This window comes from Aristolochia californica, unplaced genomic scaffold, assembly GCF_029961685.1.
Source record: "Aristolochia californica isolate CCGP_79_NKW_82.1479 unplaced genomic scaffold, dmAriCali1.0.hap1 SCAF_14, whole genome shotgun sequence".
NCBI lineage: Eukaryota > Viridiplantae > Streptophyta > Magnoliopsida > Piperales > Aristolochiaceae > Aristolochia > Aristolochia californica.
The window spans coordinates 24,796,036-24,814,607 of NW_027181815.1; the positions used below are offsets into that span (position 1 = coordinate 24,796,036).

Consider the following 18,572-nt stretch of genomic DNA (forward strand, 5'->3'; position numbering starts at 1 on the left):
ATGTCAAAAAGGGACTTAATGCATGATTGATCATAGCCTATGAGAATTTCTATGCGAAAATGAAATTTAATATGAAAGGAACAAAAAGCACAAACCAATTTTATGTGGTTCAGCCCTAGGAGCCTAATCTACGAACGAAAAAAAAAGGAAGAAATTTTATTGAATCAAAATGAATTTTTAAATAGGGATTATTTAATTATTTAACTAAGCATTTGAATTTCCTTAATTTAAGAAATCACAAGTCAATCAAGATTTTCTCTTGATTGATTTGCCATTAATTTTCTAAATTATTATATAATTTAATTCTGAATTTTTAATTTGAAATTTAATTTAATTTTTTTCTTAACATCTTCCCTCAAGTTGTATTGGGGTTAAGAGGAAATACAATTTACTGTCTTGTAGGATAGAACCTTCATCATGTGAATAAGACTTTCTTTGTACTTGCCGTAATTGATGGTGTGATGAAGCGTTATATGAGATGCTAATGATTATGGTGGGGGCCATCCAACTATCAAGTCCTATATCTATCCTATAAAAAATATTTATATAAGTTAGTAATGTGATAAAATGAGATGAAATAATGGTAGATGGTGTATGAAAAATATATTAATATGATATTTGAAATTTGAAATTAGTTTAGGATATGAGATCGTATTCGTCACATAACCCCTATTCCTAATACCAAAAAAATATTTACATATAGCTTCAATAAATACACCCCTTCTCAATTCTTCCCCCTTGTTTTTAAAATAATAAATAAACGGCTTTTTTTATAAAAATTGAATGAAAATGAGGGACATGAGTTTTTTGTTTGAACCAAAAATTGGTTTGGTTTGGGTTAAAAAATAAGAAAACCAAACCAAAAACAATAAACAGATAGCGGGACAGGCCAAATCTTTTATTCAGACTACGCATCGGATCCGGATCCTAGAAGCAAAATGCGGTGCAGATAACGAAGCAGATGTGGTGTATTTAAGCGGATTCTCTATCGGTTTTCCAATTTTGATCCGGTATTGTGCATTGAATTGCGCAACAAATCCTTGAGTCAGAACTAAACTCGCATGTCAGATAGACACACGACTAAGCGCTATGCACATGGTACCATCGAATCGGGTCTACCTGTGATTCCACCATTGGAGCCATTTTTTTAAACTGGATTCACGAGCCAACATGCTTATTAGGTTGAGCTATGTTGGCTCGTAGTCTTCCTCCTAACGCAAACGAACCAAAGATTTGAAATCTCAATTGCATCATCATTTTTTGATGGATTTTGATGAAACAAGAGGGAAAATACTTGAATTTAAGTCCTTTTTCAAACTAATGCTTCAATAAATAAAAAAGTACTATAGTGTAACAAAAAAAGTGGTTCAAAAATACGGTACCCATCAGTAAAAAAACATGAAATTATAAACCATTTTTAATGGATTTTGATGAAACTAAAGGTAAAATGCCCATAGTAAGCCGATCTATCTAATTCATAAATCAATTTGAATGAAAAATAATAGAATAAATAATGCATAAAAAATTATGCAAAAATTTGAGAAACAAAAATAGCCAAAATCAAACCTTTGGCTTTGATACTATAAGAAACTTCTATGTGAAAATGAAATTGAAGATAAAAGGAACAAAATACACAAAAAAAATTTACATTTTTCAGCCTTAGGTGCCTAATTCATAGATGAAAAAGTGAGAAGGGGAAATTTTATTGAATCAGAATGAATTTCACAGTTAATACAAGCCTATTTATAGGTTGATAAAGAATTATTTGATTCCTCAATTAAGGATTCAATTTTTCTTAAATTAAGAAATAAAAAATCAATCAAGATTTTCTTTTGAATCATAATGAATTTCACAATTAACACAAGCCTATTTATAGGTTGATAAAGGATTATTTGATTCCTCAATTAAGGATTAGAATTTTTAATTTAAGAAATAAAAAAAATCAATCAAGATTTTCTATTGAATCAAAATGAATTTCACAATTAATACATGCCTTTTTTATAGATTGATAAAGGATTATTTGATTCCTCAATTAAGGATTCAAATTTTATTAATTTAAGAAATAAAAATAAATCAAGATTTTCTCAAAATATTACATAATTAATTTCGAATTTAATTTCAAAATTAATTTAATTTCTCTCTTTAAAATACTAATTAAGGTTATAAACACACCACAATTGTTGTGGTAGAATTAGCTAGGGTCGGATGTATTATAAAATTAGTCTAATTAGAAGCAACATTGTGCTAAATTTATTAAGTAAAGTCATCCTTTGATTTGTAAATCCAATCCATAAGCTTATATGAGCTTAATGGAAGTTGTGAAATCCTTGTGTGAGTCTAGATGTGTGTGTCCTAAGAGCCAATACTGTAATTAAGACCTTAACTTTTGTGACAATTGAATGTAATGAATTTAACTCTAAGGTGCAAACAATTTAGAAGTTGATTAATAATCCAAGATACGATTGTGAACCACTATAAAATAATTATTTGATCATGGTTACATTATTTGGCTGCTTGGTTGACACAGATAAACCCATCCAGACGATACATAATGGGTAGACCGCAATAAGACACTTCATATAAGTGTTACACATGCCCTTGATACAGGTGCATAACCACCGTGTGAATCCAAATTTGATCAATAAACAAGATTAAGACATAGGAGGTCCGACCCAGATTTGACACCTACGACAAGTTCGACCCGGTCAAATCCGATTGAATTGAGTTTAGACCAAGTCAATGGCTATAAATGATGTCAATTGGTAGCTTTTGAAAAATAGTTATAGAAGAAAGTACTAAGAAGTTAGAATTGGTTAAGATTGGATGAGAATAATGAAAGTGACAAAAACGAGTTTTCCTATCGTTTCATTGGACCACAAAATCTTAACCAGTTTACTTTCCACTTTAGCCCCAAGTCACAATCAAGTGGAGACACTTATTTAGGCTATAGCCACACTCCACCTTTTTCTTTCTATAATCGATCAATTTAAGCTAGTTCAAACGAAACCCACACCTAGGGGTCCCACCCACCTGAATACCCGGTCCATCCGGTTCCTTTTCTTATGCGGCTATCTCGTTGTCCCACTCCCTTCTGTGGCCTTTGCAGGACATTCACATGGGATTTAGGTGTTTTTTTGCTTTATTCGACTCGACTCTTATATAAAAAGCGGCCTAGACCGAATCTTGAACAACCCGGGTCGGTTCTGTTCCACGGTCGAAAGATATTCGGCGCGTGAAAAAGGAACTAACAAACGATACCGTTGCAGCTTGCAACCAACTGTGACAGGAAGGCCGACGCTTCGGTCACTCGGTTAGAGACTTAAAAAGTAAGATGGGAGAGTCCAGAGTCTTGACTGCCTCATCCTTCGACGCTCTTCTTTGGTAGAGCAAACTTTGCAGGAACAGGGTTTTGTATTTACTTCCAATGGCGGTGGATTTCTCGGTGGACATGGACGAGTTCCTTAAACAATGCGAACAGTCAGGAGATTCCGCTTACAACGCGTTCAAGGCCATTCTCGAGAAACTCGAAGATCCAAACACTAGAGTTCCTGCTCGTGTCTTTCTCGCTAAACTCCAGAAGCGGTTTGAATCGCCGGAATGGCACCACCGATGTTTCGACGCTTATCATTTCCGCATTCATGACATCCTCCTTACGGATTTCGATGGTCTGACTCTCGCTTTGCTGACCGGCTTCTGATCTATTTTCTTCTCTTTCATCAGTTTATTTATCTATTTCTTATCTGCTTGTTGTTCGATTGTTTGTACGGTTGGTCGTTTTCATTGCGCCTCTAATCGATCTGCTTACAGTTTTTATAGCTCGGACAGCGATTTTATGTATTGTGTATGCTCAGATTAGACGATGGCCAGGGACTGATATTAAAAATAATTCGTCCTATCTCGTTCTTAGTTGTTCGTGCCGGTTTTTATTTTGCTGCATATCTCTATTTCCGAATTTCGATGGGACTCAAATATATAGAAGCGGTTCGAGTTTCGAGATTATTATGAGCCTAGCAGAATCATGGTCCAAAGTAAAACATTTTTTCAGCCTCCTTAATATTGCATAAGTCTTCAGTTTAATGATTTTTTTGCTCTCAAATGAATTTGGTAATTTTATTTTGACATTTCTGCTGCTTTGTTTGGACGAGTTGGAGGCCTTCCTTTTTTTATTGAAATAGGTAAGGTTGATTATTGAAAGGAGATATCATAAATGTAGGAAACAGTGGTCTCAAGTCGGCTTAGCTGAACATACCCTCGGTAATTGGAAATAACAGAGTGCTTAATACCTTTAAGAAAATATTAAGTGATTCAGCAGACTCGAAAAGCGTTATTGATCTTTCTGCTCTATGCTGTACTACCTTGAAATATCTTTCTTTCTAAAATGTGCAGGCTTTCAGAAAAGAAAAAAGATGACGATGATGGAAATCCCAAGCATTTTTATTCCTGAAGACTGGTCATTCACTTTCTATGAAGGGATAAACAGGCACCCTGATTCTATCTTCAGGGACAAGACAGTTGCTGAACTAGGCTGTGGGAATGGTTGGATATCCATCGCTCTTGCTGAAAAATGGAGCCCTTCCAAGGTACACTGTCTTTGTGTTATCATAGAAACAGTCTAGTGACGGAATTTTCCTACAATATTTCTGAAACAGGAACTGGTTCAATTTCTCCCTTGTTGTCATGATTCCAAGCACGAATCTTTGTTGCCATTCTGTTATAGGTCCAATCTATTTCACTGGGCTTGTGCCTCACCATCTGGAGTTCTTCAAAGGAGCTTGGGACAACTATTTTACCATTTGTAGTCTTCTATTGGAATCCATTTCTTATTGTCATTACTTTTTAACAGGTTTATGGTCTTGATATTAATCCGAGAGCGATCAAAGCTGCATGGATAAATTTATACCTGAATGCTTTGGATGAGAGTGGGCAACCCATATATGACGGGGAGAACAAAACTTTGCTTGACAGGGTTGAATTTTATGAATCTGATTTGCTGGGTTATTGCAGAGATCATCATATGGAGCTTGATCGCATCATTGGATGCATACCACAGGTACTTATTCTAACATTCTGAAGATCGGAAGAGATAAATTTGGTATATTTCTTCAAAATGTCTGAACTAAATTGTTTAAGTTGGAATATTTTTTTCAGATCTTTGTATAACTATTCTTTCCTTATTTAGATACTCAACCCAAATCCAGAGGCCATGTCAAAGATTATTACAGAAAATGCTAGTGAGGAATTCTTGTATTCTTTAAGTAACTACTGTGCACTTCAGGTCAGTGGCATTTTTGTTTTTCTAGTTGCTGTTTGGAAGATTATTTTAAAAGAAAATGGACATTCATGTTAGTTAAATGCATGATGAGTGTCGTAGTTTTTTGTTGCAGTTCTTTTATCACCATCATAATCATTTCAATCTGCATTTTTTTTATATCTGCATCAAAAATTGATAATTCTAAAGGTTATTAAACATGAAATTCTTAGATAATCTTATGTTCGGGTTGAGTTATTGCCCCATACCAAATAAATGACTGTTGTCCTCTCAATCTGTGCCTTAAGTCCCCCTTTTTGCTTTAAGCAAATGTGATAGGAAAAAAAGAAGATAGGATAGTTTAAGTGAAACAAATAAGGTGTTTGTCAGCTAAGGTCCTATTAGTGCACTCAGAAAGTGAAAGTAAAAGTACTTTCAGTAGTGAAAGTGACTCAAAACCTGTTAGTTTGCACTGTATGTGGCCACTCATTCCTTAGAAAAACAAGTGAAAGTGAAATCACTCCCTAAGGCTAGTGAATTCACTTTCACTTACATGCTCACGCGCTCTCTTGTTCTACTCACTCTGTCCTCTCACTCTTGCATTTAGATATTATGAAATTAAACATTTGTTTAAGTAATATTTTATATATTTATTTAAATTAAAAATTCTTAATTTTATTTTCAAATTATTTATTAATTTAAATAATTTAAAATTTATGTTAGTTTATTACCAGAATAGTTAAATAAAATTATCTTATAAAAATTAAATCTATCAGAGTAATTTATATAATAAAATTCCCTTTTTTATTTATATAAATTCATGATTTTAATGTTATATTTGATTTTCAATTTAAGAGTTAGAATTTAGATATTACAAAAGTAAATTTTTTATTAAGTATTTGGATATTACAAAAGTAATTATTTGTCTAATCATTTTATTTTTATATAATTAATTAAATTTTATTTTAAAATTATTTATTAATTTTAAAAAGATAAAATTTATTTTAGTATAGTCAAATAAAAATTAAATCTATTAAAGTAATTTTATATAATAAAATACCGTCTTTTTTATTTATATAAATTCCTTATTTTTATTGTTATATTTAATCACTATTTTAATTGTGAGAATTTAGATATGTAAAAGTAACAATTTGATTAGCCTTTGGTTATTATAAGAGTAAGGATTAGTTTAATCATTTTATTTTATATATTTAATTAAATAAATAATCTAAATTTGTTTTAAAATTGTTTATTAATTTGAAAAAAGTTAAAATATATTTTAGTTTAGTTAAATAAAACTGTCTTATAAAATTAAATGTATAAAAGTGATTTTGTATAGTAAAATACCCTTTATTTATTTATATATTTATGATTTTTAATATTATATTTAAATACTATTTTAAGAGTGAGAATTTAGATACTAAAAAGTAACAATTTGATTAAGCATTTGTATATTATAAATAAAATTTATTTAAGAATTTTATTTTTATATATTTAATTAAATAAATAAAGTTAATTTAATTTATTAATTCAAAAAAGTTAAAATTTATTTTAAATTATTAATAGAAAATTGAAATAAAGCTATCTTATAAAAGTTAAATCTATTAGAGTATTGTATTAATAATTTCTTTTGTACTTTCCATTGTACTTTTCACTATACACTAACACAAAAAAATTACTTTACACTATGTTTTCCATTGCACGCTAACACAAAAAAAGTGATTCACTTTTACTTTCACTAGGTAATTCACTTTCAAGGTGCACTAACCTCCCCTATGATTTGCATTTTTCCTTTTGTTTCACCCCTCTAAGACCAAGTGTGGCCTATGTTCCTATTGAGTTTTATCTGGCATGGCATATGCATTTATATATTGATTCAGGTTTTTCCTTTAGTCTTGGATCTTTCCACGTAAGGGTGGGCACTGGTCAGGTCCATGACGGGTTTTTGAAAACCCAAACCCGACCTTAAAACTCATCCTTGAAAAAACCCATGACAGGGTTGGAAATCCTACCCCATCTCCACCCTATTACCCTACTAACCAAACCTATTCCCGCCCTGATTTTGTATCTCTAGCCCAGCCCCATTTTGACCCATGCCTTGTCCATCTTTTAAGTAAGTTTACAAAAATGTAATGTATAAAAATATATAATACATAAAACTAATAACATCATAAAAATACACAAAACCTACAAGAATGGAATGTAACAATCCAAGTATATCAATTATATGGACCTAGTGCTTTGCTTTGTTTTGTTAAACTCATATCCTTTGTAAAACTTTTTTTTTTTTTTGAAAAGGATGTACATATTAACAGAGATAGAAAATACAACGGTCAAGGGAGCAAAACCCTAACAACAAGTGATTGAAAGGATGCTCCCTGCTTGGCAAGCACATCAACTGCTGAATTGGCGGATCTCGGAATGTGAGACCAAGTACAAGAAAATTGAGAGGCAATATCTAGAATCTCCGGAAAAGTGTCCCAATGGCGCCACAGGAGGGTGGGTGCACAAATGCACCATCCAATAACCACCTTCGAGTCTCCTTCAATGTGATGAGGGCCACTACAGTTTTCTCTAAAAATACGAAGCCCATTGAGAAGGCCATAGAGCTCAATCGATGTTGAGTTAGAAATACCTAACGGGCTAGCATAAGAGAAACACTAATGACCGGAGGGATCCGAGATAACTCCCCAAAAGCCAGCAATCCCGGGATTACCGAAAGAAGAACCATCAAAATTCAACTTGAGGAAACTAGGCTCCGAAGGGGTCCATGCATGCATGACTGGGACCTTGGCCCCAATCCGCATCCTTGCCAGGTTGTTCCAATTATCTCGTATTGAATTTAGGACCCCATGCTTGAAACCTCAAGCAAGATGAGAGAGGGAGAAGAGAAGGGAGAGAGAAGAGAAAAAGAGCAAAGAGAGAGAGAGAGCTCGGGTAGAGAGGAGAGAAGAGCAAAGAGAAAAAAGGGACTTTAGGCTAGAGAGAAATTCTTCCATGAGTTGAGAAAAGAGCTTGATTAAATCCTTCAACCAAGACCCCTATTTATACTATTTCCGTTACATATTTAGGGAAACTCCTCAATTAATTAGGATCCCTAATATCCCTAATTACATCAATCATGATTAACTAAATTACATCAATCAAGGAAGATTGCCAAATCTTCCAACTCATGTGATGAGGATTCCAGCTCGTGTGATGACTCATCATGCCACCTCACATGGTGACTCATCATGCCAGCTCGTGTGGTCATGGTGGGTTTGGTCCCACCTTGTAACATCTCGGATAGAGGAAGCCACGAAGGAAGAGAAGGCCTTCTTAGTAAGAAGCCAAGTAAAGATTTGACCTGATACACGATCAACAACTCTCACCACGGATTCACATTTAGCATCAAAACGCCTGCGGTTGCGTTCACTTTAGAGTCCCCATGGGATTAAACCAGTACAGGCAGGGAGATCATCAACTTTCCAAGCCCAGGAAGGGGAATACCAATGAGCGATTTGCTGAAGGTGATCAGATCCGCCGACATACAGAATTGCAGCCCTATCTTACAAAGGATGGAAGTCCATACTATCCACGCGAAAGATCACTGGAGCAGGATATGGCTGGTGGTTTCGACTTCTATATTGCAGAAAGAAAGTGAATCAATAGAAGGGTGGCCTTTCTGTCTAAGCACATCGCCCATCCCACCTTGAACCTGCATCAGGCTTTTGCACTCACCCAGTCCCTACCTCATCAAGCGAAGGGAAATCCCATACTTGCTAAAATCGTGTTAGGACAAGGTTCTGCGTTTAACCTGATTGGTTCCCGATCTCTACTTCCAAGCCAATGAACAAGACCTAAACAAAATACATAAGTGTTATTGCTTTCATGTATTGTTTGTGCACATCCTTGACATTTATTTCTATAAGTTAATTCCTTGCATTTTCTCAATAGCTTTATTTGAATTGAAAGAGCTTATATTTGATGTTTGATTTTGCTTCTTTCAGGGATTTGTTGAGGACCAGTTTGGTTTAGGACTAATTGCTAGAGCAGTGGAGGAAGGCATAGCTGTCATCAAACCCAGTGGTATTATGATCTTCAATATTGGAGGACGTCCTGGACAGGGTGTTTGCAGACGCTTGTTTGAGCGCCGTGGCTTTCGTACTACAAGGCTTTGGCAGACCAAAGTCATGCAGGTCTTTTAGAATTTCTTAATTAGAACTTCTATAATGAATAACTTCCATGCAAGTATCTGTCTAGAAAGCATTGAAATGTGTGACCAATAGGCTGCAGATACAGATATTTCAGCATTGGTTGAGATAGAAAAGAACAGCCCTCATCGGTTTGAATTCTTCATGGGACTTGTTGGTGATCAGCCCATTTGTGCTCGAACAGCCTGGGCCTACACAAAATCTGGTGGGCGCATTTCGCATGCTTTATCAGTTTACAGTTGTGAACTTCGCCAACCAGGCCAGGCATGCTCTTTACTCTGCCTTGTATATTTAGTTAGGCATGACCCTAAATTTTTATTTATGAAAATGCACACAGACTTAGACATAAAAGTGATTTGACAGGTCAAAATTATATTTGATTTTCTGAAAAATGGCTTCCAAGGGGTTGGAAGTTCCTTGGATTTATCCTTTGATGACGATTCAGTTGCTGATGAGAAGATCCCTTTCCTAGCTTATCTTGCCAGTGTTTTGAAAGAGAACACATTTTTGCCCTATGCACCTCCAGCTGGAAGCGTACGATTTCGTAATCTTATTGCAAGCTTTATGAGGATATATCATCACATACCAGTTAATAGTGATGTAAGAGGCCACTTCTCTGGATTTTGGTGTTACATGGTTATTTCTCGTGTTTTTTTAATCTTCATACATGTGATCTTTGTTTTTGCTTCCATGCAAGTCCTAGGACCCTCTGATTCTTTTTAATTTCTTACCATGTGGAACTTTTATACCTTCTAAAGAGTTATATGACTTGTTTGCTCTTTATGTTGCTACACTTGGAACACCTTTTGTGATTGAAGTATTGATGTTGCACCACATGCAGCACTGAAGCTTGTCTCATCTACATACACTCTTGAGGAATTATACATGCTTTTATGTTTGATGAATTGTTGATTTTTCCTATGTTTCCATCTAATTGATTGCGATTTTACCAGTTAAAGAAACTACAGTTTCTCCAAACTATGAAAACGTTACCTTTTGCTTTTTATTTTGGAATTAGATTTTTTTATTTAAATTACATTTTGCATTTAAAAATTGAACCTAAGTCCAGTTCAATATTAGTTTGAAAGTGCTAACAGAACTGAAAAGCAGAACACTATCAACTGAATCTTCAGTTATTATGAATTATTTAATTTTTTAATCGTATGGAGAATTTGAAGTGAGAAGCAGTTTGATGTGTGGTGGAAAGGTTTACCAACGTACTTTTTGTGAGCCAACTGAACCGCTGACTTTTATCAATTCCCTAGTTCTCTTACAGGGATATTGGATAAAAAGGGAAACTTTCTTGAGGTTGCCCATAAAGCAACTTTCTCACCAATTGGATGAATCAAGCTTGATTTGGTGCTGGTTTTAGAGGGTATCTAGGTCTATTAGCCAGTGGAAGCATCTTCAGAAATTTTGCAGCTGTCTAGTGTACTTCCCCATTGGGCACACTGACTTTCTGAGGCAGAGCTGAGCCTGTGGGTTGTTGGCTTTGAAGTATTACTTATTATGACCTTTTAAAGTTAGGCCATAGAACTTTATGGTTGTAGCTATATCTTATTCCACTCAAGATTTGTTCCAAATTAGCTGATGAAGAAATTTGCAGTGAATTCCTTTTGACATGGGAGTGAAGCTCTTTGAAAGTGATTTTAAATTCAGTGATTTCCTTTCTATTCCTATCTCTGCAATGAGGAATTCACATGCATTCGCTTTTAAATCTACTTTCTTGAAAATATTTATTTTTTCAAAGTTTGATGAAACTCACTTCCTAATACTAAATTGTATTTTACGACTTAGGAGCTTGAGTAAGTATTGATATGTGATAATTCAAGCTATGTTCACTTATTTTGAATCAATACGAAGTTGTGTATGCAGTTCAAAATTTTGCTACCTTACTCTATGAAGGAGGATGCATCTCTCACCATTTTATTTCATATATATATGCTAGAATGTTGTAGTGTTTCCTTCACGAGCAGTGGCTATTGAGAATGCTCTGCGGCTGTTCTCTCCCAGGCTAGCTATTGTTGATGAGCATCTTACCAGACATTTGCCAAAAGAGTGGTTAACATCGTTGGAAATTCAGGTACTCTCTATATACACTTTTCCTTGGTTCTGCATCTGCTATGAGCCAAAACGATTTTTAACCCTCAAAGTAGGTCCTTTATGGCCTTTAACTTTGATTTTCTATAGAATAAAAATGTTAGTATATATGCTGTGGCTAGTGAGTTGCCTAGGCATAACTATATCTATAATTCCCTATAGTCTGATTTCCAGGTCATGCATTAGATTGTTTGTACATTTGCATGTGCAAATCCAAATGTAGTGAGCCTTCTGGCATTTCTTATTTGCTAGTTGCATATGCTCTGTAAAAGGGTTGTATTTGACTATATCCATGTTTTTTATGCTTTAAAAAATTACTTAATCTTAAATATTCGTCCAAGCAACTTTGAGATATGTTTCAAATAGCAATTATTTTCTTTTGCAGGATACATCAGACAATGCACTCACTGTGATTGAAGCTCCACGTCAGTCAGATCTGATGATTGAGTTGATTAAGAAACTAAAACCTCAGGTTGTCATAACTGGCATTGCAAATTTTGAGGCTGTAACCAGTTCTGCTTTTGAGCACCTTCTAGATACCACTAGGGATATCGGTTCCCGTCTATTCTTGGACATATCAGATCATTTTGAGCTTTCTAGTTTACCAGCTTCAAATGGTGTCTTGAAATATCTTTCTGGAAGTGTTCTGCCCTCACATGCAGCAATCCTGTGTGGTTTGGTTAAAAACCAGGTGAATTCAGAAACCTTCGTATAATCAAACTCAGTTAAGATTGCTTTCTGGGACTTTAAGCTTCCAGGAACTTCTCAATTAGTTTAAGAGGAACCAGGTTTAATTATTAGCTGTTAAGTGCGAATCATTCAGCATCTCTAATTCTGACAGTGATTTCCAGGTATATTCAGACTTGGAAGTAGCTTTTGTAATCTCTGAAGAGGAGACAATTTTCAATGCATTATCAAAGACTGTGGAATTACTGGAAGGGCATACAGCTTCGTTTAGCCAATACTATTATGGTTGCCTATTCCATGAACTTCTGGCATTTCAGCTTCCTTATCGTCATCCTCCAGCACAGGTTTTTCATTCTAGAAGCCCTTTATTCTGTCTCAATATACGAGTCAAAACTGCAAGCTGTTTGTTGTTTCAAGACTTTTTAAGTAGAGGGTCCTCATCAACGTACCACTTCAAGTGTTAATGAGATAAGGATCTGATTCGAACCATAATCACAAGAAAATACCGATTGAAAAATTAATGAGTAGTGTACGCTCTAGATTTATCAAAAAAATTAGCTGCATTGATAAATTTCTCCCACTTCTTACTACTTCATCCCTTGCTGTTTGAAGAATCAGCTGCTAGTTTTTGAAAGCTGGACAGTCTATATAAACATAAAGGTTATGAGTAAAGATGTAAGGAAGCAACCATAAAACCTGTATATAATCAGTCAGAAGCACTGATAAACTGGGATACCATTAGTTAGTCAGAAGTATTTCATTAATGTAGTTAATCCCTTGTGAACTTGCATTTGTTATTTTCTTTGAATAATTTTTCTGAAAAGGTAAATCTGTTTTAAAAGTGTCTATTCTAATATCGAAGATGTCTCTAATTATGCCTATAGAGGGAAGCAGCAAAACCAGAGCCTGTGGAGATGATAGGTTTTGCACATCCTGCCATTTCTACCCTCAATGTTGCCGAGCTGTCCATAGATGAGCCAAAAGACAAACAATTGATTCACATGGATGTTGATCAATGCTTCCTGCCAATCCCATCAGCAGTGAAGGCTGCTATTTTTGAGAGTTTTGCCAGACAGAACATGGTTGAGTCAGAAACTGATGTCAAGAGTGCAATTGAGAAATTTATCAAGACTAGTTATGGTCTAACAACTGATAGCAACAATGAACTCATATGTGGAGATTCCTCACTGGCTCTTTTCAACAAGATGGTTCTCTGCTGCATCCAAGAAGGTGGCACCCTCTTCTTTCCAGCTGGCTCTAATGGGAAATATGTCTCTGCTGCTAATTTCCTGAAAGTCAACATCTCAACTATTCCTACCAGATTGGAAGATGGATTCAAGATTACACAGAAGTCTCTGATAAGTGTGCTTGGAAAAGCAAAGAAACCATGGTTGTACATTTCAGGGCCAACAATCAACCCAACAGGCGTGCTTTATAGCAACTCAGAGATCCATGGAATACTGTCTGTATGTGCAAAGGTTGGAGCACATGTCATCATTGATACTTCATTCTCAGGTTTTGAGTTTGAAATGGATAGTTGTGGGAGATGGGATTTGGATGATAGTTTTTCAAAGCTGGAGTACTTCGACCCTTCTTTCTGTGTTTCTCTACTTGGAGGATTATCTTTCGAGCTGTTAGCAGGAGGACTTGAATTTGGGTTTTTGGTTCTAAATCATCCTCATCTGATAGATACTTTTCAAGCCTTCCCAGGGTTGAGCAAGCCACATAGCACAAGCAAATATGCTGTCAAAAAGCTTTTGTCACTGAGAGAGCAGCAAACAGATAACTTAGCTGAGGCCATTACTGAACATAAGAAGATTCTGAAACAGAGATTTAACCGCCTACATGAGGTACATTTTTGAAGAATTACATTTCAGTGTCCTGTTTAAGTGCATTAGTTAAAATCTGTTAGTCTTCTTCTTTTTATTGGATGATTCCACACGCAAACACACACCTTTTACTTCTGGAAAGACTTTTATCCCAAGACCTCACTCTAGAAACCCCCATGTGATCACTGAACCTTTTTCTTTTTATACCAAGAATTTCTGATGTTTATTAGTTTCTTTTTTGGCAAAACTACAAGCTATGTCATGTGTTATAGCATTATCTTGATGAAGTTTCTAGTTGTTACATGAGACTATTAAAAACTTAAAAGTTAATAGTGTGAAGTTAGGTCCAAAGCCCATCCCAAAGTGACTAGCCAACTTAGAAAGTCTCTTTCCCAACTAATAAACTCAAGATCTTGTACTCACTAATATATGTGGGACTATTCTTTTACACTCTCCCTCACGTGTAAGCTCTCTTTTGTGGCTCTACAAGTGTATAATTTAGATATAGGACCCCACCTGCTCTAATATCATGTTAAATTGGGTCCAAGGCCCATCCCAAAATGACTAACCAACTGAGTAATCCTTTTCCCACTAATGAACTCAAGATTTTTGTATTCACTATTATATGTGGAACTATTCCTTAACGGATAGTTTTCTGCTTGAGCTAACAGAACTCTCATTGTTTACCAAATGAATTCAGACCCTCAAGAACTGTGGTTGGGATGTGGTTGATTGCAAGGGTGGTGTCTCTTTGGTTGCAAAGCCATCTGCAGCCTACGAAGCAAAGCTTAAATTTGCCAATTTCAGAGAAGCTTTCCTTCATGCCACTGGTTTATGCATCAACAGCAGCACATGGACAGGACTACCTGGATATTGCCGATTCACCTTTGCAATCGAGGAACCACTTTTCGAAAAGGCATTGAACAGCATTGCCAATTTTAGAAATTTTTCTTTAGGAAGTTAGATTTTAGTTTCTCTAACCCATTTACACCACTTTAAGTGTTGCAAAATAAGCTCATCCAAGCATCCAGCCGGAGGTCTTACAGATCCTTGTTTATTTTGCTTGGAATTCCTGTGATCTTTTACCAATCGGTATTCGTTGTTCACCGGTAGGTCATGTCTCATATGAACACTTTGTGGAGAAGTTGTTTCTTTTTCTCCTTGCCACCATCCTTGGAATTGAATGTCCAAGACTAAATAGCAAACTTTTCATAAAATAGGTCTCATGTGATCATTGATGCTTGTATTTTAAACTTTCCTTCTTTCATTGGCTACAGTGTGTGGCTGCAGATGCCAATGTAGTTTCTGTATGTTCTCAAATACAAATAGAATACCGAGCACATAATTGATCTTTGGGGAATTTGACTCTCAATACAGGTTAGCACTTGGATGGTAGGCTCAAATCTTCAAAAAACAACATAATGGCCGACCACATCACATTAATTGTTGGACTTGAAAATTGCAATTAAATAAAATTATCATAGCTGAAAATGAATCTAAATGAGCCAAAAGTGAGAGGCTTTATTAGCTCTAGTAAATGTTGCAGGTCTTATACGGTTTCAACACATCCAAGGTTAGGGGTGGCATGAGTTGAACCAAACTCGAATGTACATATGTTTGAATTTCGCTTGATCTGAATATTTCCAACTTGTCTAAAATTGAAATTAAGATTGAGCCTAAAAATTTTACCCGAATTTGAGTTTGAGCTCTAGTTTGGTTCGAACTATTAACCTTACAAAAATAAACAAATAAAATATTATGATAATTTTGGTACCATTGAACTGCAAGATCTTTGCAATAGAATATACTAATGTATAAAAACCAACTTAATAGACCTAAAAGAAAATAAACATACACCTCCATCAACTTTATTCCATTGACAAATAATAATATTAGATATTAAAAAACCCAAAAAAGACTGAACGATCAATTGTCTTTGAAGTTTGAAGTAAATAAGAATAACTATCAACCAACTAAAGAAAAAAAATTAACGAAAATAATTAAAATAAATGATATTTTTATAAAAGTATATATATATATATATATACTAATGAATCAGTTCTCGAGCTAACAAACCAAGTTTGAACAGAGTGTTTTTAGTAGCTGAGTTCGAAGGGTTTACCAGCAGGATTCATCCAAAGGCCTTATACCGTCACCGAGATCCCATGCCTACCCCTGGATGACACCGAGATGAGGCAAAGCAAAAGAGTAACTTTGATCATTATTATAAACAAAAAGCGTGTAGAAAGAGCGGTTTGCTGGCTTTCTTCTATCCTGTGGAAGAAACTGTGGCAAAACAAAACTAAAGAAATAATAGACAAACATATAGTCATTGGTCGGTATCCCTGGAGGAGCCGAGCTCAGGAAATATATAACCATGATCAAACTCGGGACCTCCTGCAAGTATTTCATCCAGCGGCCAATGCTGTCGAAAATGTGCAACATTAGAGCCCCCTGACTCCACCGAGTAACTCATCGATGCTGCTGTGATCGCATCCTGCGAATCTACATTTCGGCGACACTTCTTCTCCGGCTGCTGGCGGAGCTGCTCCTGTCTAATTGCGGCGGCGCTGAACGTCGAAGACGATGATATGGACGATTTGCTTGCGTCGGTGCTGGTAGCTGCTGTGGAAGAGGGGGAGTACTGATGGAGGCCTACTTTAACACCAGTGACAAGGAAACGCTGGTGGGATGTAACACAGGGGATGGCCGTGTGGATGGAGACGTCACATTGCCGGCATAGCAATGCTCTGTCCTCCAAACAGAAGAAATATCCTGTTTTGTCCTGAATACAGAAAACGTGGGCTGAATTGCTATTGACTCTTTTACGTTCAGATAAACATAAAATAGCCATTGAAGTTCAAACGAATTTTCCAATAAAGATTTCTTTGTTTTGCAATGATCTTTGCAAATAAGTGTACAGTTTCATGGAAAGATTTCAATTCGACCGAATTGAAACTTTTAGGCAGACAAACCACACACAACCATCACAGAAGACTCTCACAGAAGACTCATCAATGGCCGCAAATGAAATCGGTTACCAATCAATCTTCTAATGCATATGTTAGTGTTCCTTTGGAGTTTTGGACAGTACCTGACAGATATCGCACTTGGGCGATGGGAATTGAGAGGACGAATTAAAGAGAGGCAGGCGCTGATGCTTGCTTGCCAGTTTGTTGGCAGCGTGAATCTTCTCGTCGCACGACAAACACAAAGCGGCCTCATCCGCACAGCATAGCAAAGCCGCTTCCGCCCGCTCGCACACGTCGCATTGGATCTTCATCTCTTTCCCCTTCGCCGCTCCAACTCTTCGTTGTCATAAATCCAAACCCAACCAGCCCACATTAATCTTCAATTTTTCTAACAAATTTTCAGAGCAGAAACTTACAAAAGAAAATGGAAGGCTGAAATCATTTTTATGCCACCGTAAATACGTATGTCAAGTGCAGATCGTGATCTTCCGTCATGAACGGTCAATCCACCAAATAAAGAAAAGGATAAAAAGTGGAAAAAAAAAGGCAGAGAAGTACGGGGGAAAAAAAACACAGAAAGAAACCTGTTGACCCTGACGGAGCTCCGTACCCAATTCCAAGCGGAAAGCCGGTAATGTTCGCTGTTATCGATTACGGATGCCTCACTTGTACTCTAAAACCTGACGCGCTTTCTTGTTTAAATATCGCGGCGAGATTTCAACATTTTTTGGACAAAAAAAGGACTAATCCGGGAGGCAGCTACAGTCTTCTTCCGGATCTTGGAACTTACTGCAGCACTTTCACCGCCGGAACCGAAGAAGCTGTACCACGTTCTGCATGTACACGGTAATTTCGTGCAAGTCTCTCTCGTCGTTACTATGTATTTCTTCGCAGGAAAATGGAAACGGAAAATCCACCGGCACTTGATTCGAAATTCGATATAAATTTGTATTATTTGATTGTTCTCTTCTCGAATGTTATGCTTCTTACTCCAAACTCCGAAAGCCTCGATTTCCTCGGTCTCGACTTCTATGCAACGGGCAAAACCGACCTTCTTCAACCTACCCTCGATTTTCAGAACACCACAGCTTTGCTACTGCTCCTGATTTCACTGGAGTAACGAAGAAGAGCTTCCTCGACGATCAATTATTCTGTTCGTCGGAGGAAATTTTCTTTAGAGAAATGAGTAAAGATCTACAAAAGAAGAAAAGATTGAGATTTTTGAATTGCAGAGAGGGAGGCGACGTCGAAATGAAGGGATGGCGCATAGAGGCGGCAAAAAGGGAGATATTTTCTTGCCGGTAACAAGACAGAAGATAACAAGATCCGGATTTTATGAAAAGCCCCAGCGATTCGCCAAACCGGTCCGGGGAAGAACCGGAATTAGTTTTGAGTAAGCGGGTTCAAGAGGGTATTACCGTCTGATCAGGTGGAACATATTCTTTGAGAGTTAAACCAGTCTGGATGCCGTGAATATGCTCGTTGCTGCCCGTTTCTGCCCATGCTGCCCGCGGGGTGAGGTCCGGGTTCCGGTCCCCCACTA

The 18,572-nt window shown here is 36.3% G+C and overlaps 2 protein-coding genes across 2 annotated transcripts; one reads left to right on the plus strand and one right to left on the minus strand.

Moving 5' to 3' along the window:
• Nucleotides 1-3,378: 3,378 nt before the first annotated feature.
• LOC137950184 (methionine S-methyltransferase) lies at nucleotides 3,379-15,406 on the plus strand. Its single transcript, XM_068796566.1, has 12 exons — nucleotides 3,379-3,665; nucleotides 4,387-4,580; nucleotides 4,844-5,050; nucleotides 5,180-5,275; nucleotides 9,238-9,426; nucleotides 9,517-9,705; nucleotides 9,805-10,041; nucleotides 11,390-11,524; nucleotides 11,927-12,232; nucleotides 12,393-12,572; nucleotides 13,113-14,078; nucleotides 14,758-15,406. The coding sequence occupies exons 1-12, from the start codon at nucleotides 3,425-3,427 to the stop codon at nucleotides 15,019-15,021; spliced, it is 3,204 nt and encodes a 1,067-aa protein (XP_068652667.1). The 5' UTR covers nucleotides 3,379-3,424; the 3' UTR covers nucleotides 15,022-15,406.
• Nucleotides 12,158-18,315, minus strand: LOC137950185 (B-box zinc finger protein 23-like). The gene is made up of 4 exons (XM_068796567.1): nucleotides 17,614-18,315; nucleotides 17,152-17,365; nucleotides 16,180-16,842; nucleotides 12,158-12,208 (listed from the first exon to the last, which is right to left on the minus strand). The coding sequence occupies exons 2-3, from the start codon at nucleotides 17,338-17,340 to the stop codon at nucleotides 16,387-16,389; spliced, it is 645 nt and encodes a 214-aa protein (XP_068652668.1). The 5' UTR covers nucleotides 17,341-17,365; nucleotides 17,614-18,315; the 3' UTR covers nucleotides 12,158-12,208; nucleotides 16,180-16,386.
• Between the last annotated feature and the right edge of the window lie 257 nt (nucleotides 18,316-18,572).

Bases quoted from the DNA above. Each gene is read 5' to 3' on its own strand.
- LOC137950184 (XM_068796566.1), top strand. From the start codon at position 3,425: ATGGCGGTGGATTTCTCGGTGGACATGGACGAGTTCCTTAAACAATGC. The intron at 5,276-9,237 runs GTCAGTGGCATT...TGCTTCTTTCAG, and splicing joins GTAACTACTGTGCACTTCAG to GGATTTGTTGAGGACCAGTT. The intron at 14,079-14,757 runs GTACATTTTTGA...AAATGAATTCAG, and splicing joins GATTTAACCGCCTACATGAG to ACCCTCAAGAACTGTGGTTG.
- LOC137950185 (XM_068796567.1), bottom strand. From the start codon at position 17,340: ATGAAGATCCAATGCGACGTGTGCGAGCGGGCGGAAGCGGCTTTGCTA. The intron at 16,843-17,151 runs GTACTGTCCAAA...TTCTGTATTCAG, and splicing joins CCAAGTGCGATATCTGTCAG to GACAAAACAGGATATTTCTT.